This window comes from Paracoccidioides brasiliensis (genome assembly GCF_000150735.1).
Source record: "Paracoccidioides brasiliensis Pb18 unplaced genomic scaffold supercont2.2, whole genome shotgun sequence".
In the NCBI taxonomy this organism is placed as follows: domain Eukaryota; kingdom Fungi; phylum Ascomycota; class Eurotiomycetes; order Onygenales; family Ajellomycetaceae; genus Paracoccidioides; species Paracoccidioides brasiliensis.
The window spans coordinates 3,445,885-3,449,400 of record NW_011371359.1 but is presented as its reverse complement, the minus strand read 5'-3'; the positions used below and the strand labels follow the sequence as shown (position 1 = coordinate 3,449,400).

The 3,516-nt window shown below is 52.4% G+C and overlaps 1 protein-coding gene across 1 annotated transcript in view; it reads right to left on the bottom strand.

The window, feature by feature from the left end:
* Window positions 1-3,092, bottom strand: part of PADG_11407 (uncharacterized protein) — a gene marked incomplete at both ends in the record, with an annotated part of 3,450 nt that extends 358 nt beyond the window's left edge. Inside the window, 4 exons of the mRNA XM_010759654.1 lie at window positions 79-202; window positions 321-1,943; window positions 2,023-2,478; window positions 2,565-3,092. Coding sequence (XP_010757956.1) covers window positions 79-202; window positions 321-1,943; window positions 2,023-2,478; window positions 2,565-3,092 — 2,731 coding nt within the window. The remainder of the gene's footprint in view (window positions 1-78; window positions 203-320; window positions 1,944-2,022; window positions 2,479-2,564) is intronic.
* Between the last annotated feature and the right edge of the window lie 424 nt (window positions 3,093-3,516).

The following is a 3,516-nucleotide window of genomic DNA, read 5'->3' as shown; positions in this document are numbered from 1 at the left end:
GATGAAATGCAGCAGCGCCCATAGCTCTGCATGTTGTTTTGGATTGGGGTACCCGTGAGCAAAAAGCCCGGTTGCGACAAATGAAAAACCGAGCAGATTTTTCCAGCGGGAACTCTGCGAGGACTTTATCGCCTGCGCCTCGTCCCAGGATCATATATTGCCATTTCACCTTCTGGAAGTACTGCGCATCCAACACAACGAGCTGGTACGAAGTAACCAGGACATGAAACTCAGACTCCCCGTGTGTACGTAATATGCTTCCGATCCCAAAACTTCCTCAAGACTTTCCGATCCTTGGCAGACCCCCAGTAAGGGAGTACCTTTATATTCGGCACGAATCGCGAAATCTCCTGCTGCCAATTATGCAGCGTCGACGCCGGCGCAATAACAAGGAACGGACCCCAGATATTATGTACTTCAGCAAGATACGCCATGACGGAGATGGACTGAACCGTTTTACCCAGCCCCATCTCATCGGCAAGGATACCGTTAATACCCTGCTCGTACAGATTGACGAGCCAATTCAGTCCCTTAAGCTGATACTCCTTCAACTGAGCAGTGAGCATTTTAGGCTGAGAAACCTCAACGTCACCGAAGCTGGTCGGGTTCTGGAAATTCATCTCCCCTTCATCGAAGGCAGCCATCTTGTTATCGTCATTGTTGAACGCGCGTGCCCGCTCCTGCGCCTTTTGAACGGCGTTTTGCGCATTGGCCATGGCAGCCTGTCGTAAAGCAGTTTCATCTTCAGCGTCGAAGTCAAGGTCTTCGAAACTGGTGACCTTCGGAGCCGGCTTCCCATCAGTATCGGGGAGAGGTATGTCAGGCTTCGCCATGGAGGCATCGTCAACGGGGCCGGTTTCATCAGTCTGCTCCGCCTGACTCGTTTTGATTTTCCGGCCGATGAAATGGGAGTACAGCTCCGTCTGGGAAATTAGGAAATTCAGTTTGCGTTTCTGGCGGTTAGCTTCGCGATCAGCTTCTGCCTTCTTAGCCAGTTCCAACTCCTGTCTCTCTGCCATGCGTCGCAAATCACGCTCTTCACGCTCATTTCTTTTCCAGAAGGACATCATCTCCCGCATCGTTCTCTTCGCCCGAGCCTGGGTATCCTTCATACTCTTGTTGGTACGTTCTTGCCATTTCCGAGACTGCTTGCTCGCCAGCTGAGCAGTCTTGCGCAGATTCTCCTGGCGAATGTTCAAAGATGTAGCCTTGATACGATAGACCCGGGGTACATCCTTTCGAGCAATTTCTCTCCATATCGCTTCGTAGAGCACGTTGTAAGCTTTGGATTCGAATGGCGTAGTGGGAGGTGCAGGAGTTGCTTCTTTGGAGCGGGCAGCTTTGGATTCTTTCTTCAGAGATTCCTTTTTCGGATCCTCCTTTGGCGCGAGAGGGACGAGTTCGTCGTCTTTCTCCATAGCCGCATAGGCAGCTTCAGCAGCGTCCTTCTCAGCTTGCTTCTTCTCCTTTGATTTCTTTGGTCGTGCGGAGGAGCCAGACTTGCCGGATCTCTTCTTGGGAGGGGGGGATTTCGAAGTAACGTGGAATGTACTGGTGGTGCCTCCCTCGAGATTTGGTGCCAGCGGTGGGACCTCGCTGATTTCCTCCGGCTCATTTCCCCGTTCCAAGGCACGTTTCGTACTCTTGATCTTCTTTCGAGACTTTTCAACTTCACGCATCAGCCGCTCTTTCTCAGCAACATCTTCAGCCTCAGAGGCTTTCTGGCGAGCTTCATCCATCTTCTGCATCTCAAGACGGACGGTGTTTTCACGACGACGTTTTCTCTGCATATCCTTCTTCCGCTCCTTTTCATCCTGGATCTCTTTCTGCTGAACTTCAACTTGAACGGCAGCCTCATGCTTACGGTTAAACCGCTCAGTGCCGTTCAGAACCTGCTTCTCAAAGACTTTGGCGAGCGCACTTAAGAATTCGGTTTGGCGTCGCTACAAAATCGTCGTTAGTTGTAAATAAGGGAAAAGTTAATAGATCAATTATGAAAAAGGTAAAGGGGCAACTACATACCCTGCGCTTCCGTGCTTCAATAGCTTCCACCTCACGAGCACGCTTCTTCCCCTTGCGGATATACCGCGCCCACTCATGTTCATAACCAGGAGCCTCCAGCTCACGTTTGTCCATGGAGTCAATCCGTTCCATCGCTTTAGCAATCTTTTCGTTCTCACGTTCAGTAATTGACTTCCTTGACTTTGAATTTGAAGGAGCAATAGCCCTTGTAGCGGAGACGCCGTTTGTGGATGGGCGGGATGTATTGTCGTTGTAAGATGGTTCCAGTTGAGCTTGCTGGCGGCGTCTTTCTGAGGCAGAAGATCTGGGCTTCTCGACCTTAGGTGCAGGTGCGATGGCGGGTGGCTCACTGACTTTGGTAACGCGAGGTGGCGGGGTGGACTTGCGGGGGGGGCGTTCTTCAGCAGGGGTGGAAAGAATGCTGGCAAATGACATAGGATCTGTTCTGGCCGGCTTCTAGAGCGAATATAAGTCAGTAACGTAGATATAGACAGCGTGTCTATCTACATGAAAAAAAAAAAAAAAAAATCTCATCCACGTACAGTTTCCTTTGGAGAGGCGGGTTTCGTATCCTGCATCATGGGCGACTGTGACGAATAAACCATGTTATTGGGCCTCACGTCATGTAGAGTCTCAGCCTCCCGCCTTGGCGATCGGGACATGGATTCAGCAGACGGGTGTGTGTGCGACGAGACCTGCTGGCCAAAGTGACTCGGGGGCGGGGAGTGGCCGGACGACGACATGTGCGAGCTACCCCTGTAAGGGCCATGGAGGGGGAACTGGGTGGTTGTGGAGGTTGAATGGGAGGGATACGAGGGAGAGCCGTCTGGATGGGAAGGGGCTGATCCACTCATGGGAGGGAGCGTGGTACTCATCATCGGGGAGGCAGTGTGGCCAAAGGGCGGGCTCCGCGCCAGAGAGGCAGGAGGGTAGCCCGGGGGAGTGTGGGGAGGGGCCTGGTAAGAGTCATTGTTGGAGAAGGAAGATCTGTCTCTGGAGGAAGGGGGGAAGTTTGCGAAATGCGGCTGCTGGGTTGGAGAGTGGACGGTATAAGGGGGTCCTCCCGCCATCACGACCAGGGCTGGCTCTGTTCCTCTGTGTCTCTCTTGGGTGCGGTTATTTTAGTTCTTTTTCCTTCTACTGGCGGAAAGCACGAGTTGGGGCGACAGATGTGACAGGCCAGCGGGTTTGGTTAGGATTGCCAACGATACAAGGGTGGTTGATGGTCAAGAAGGGGAAGAAAGGGGGGGTATTTTGAAAAATTAAAGAATGTACGAGACAGCCATGAAGCAAGCAAGAAGAGAGGAACGGCCCCGGCCTAGGAATTGGTCTGAGCTGGTGCTGGTGCTGGTGCTGGTGCTGGTGCTGGTGCTGGTGCTGTTGGTGTTGGAAGGGGAGGTGTCAGCTGGGGGCATAAAAAGAAAAGGATTCCTGGTGCAAGCAATAAGCCAAAAAGTTGCGGCGTGGAAAGGTTCAACCAGTTGAAGCATATAG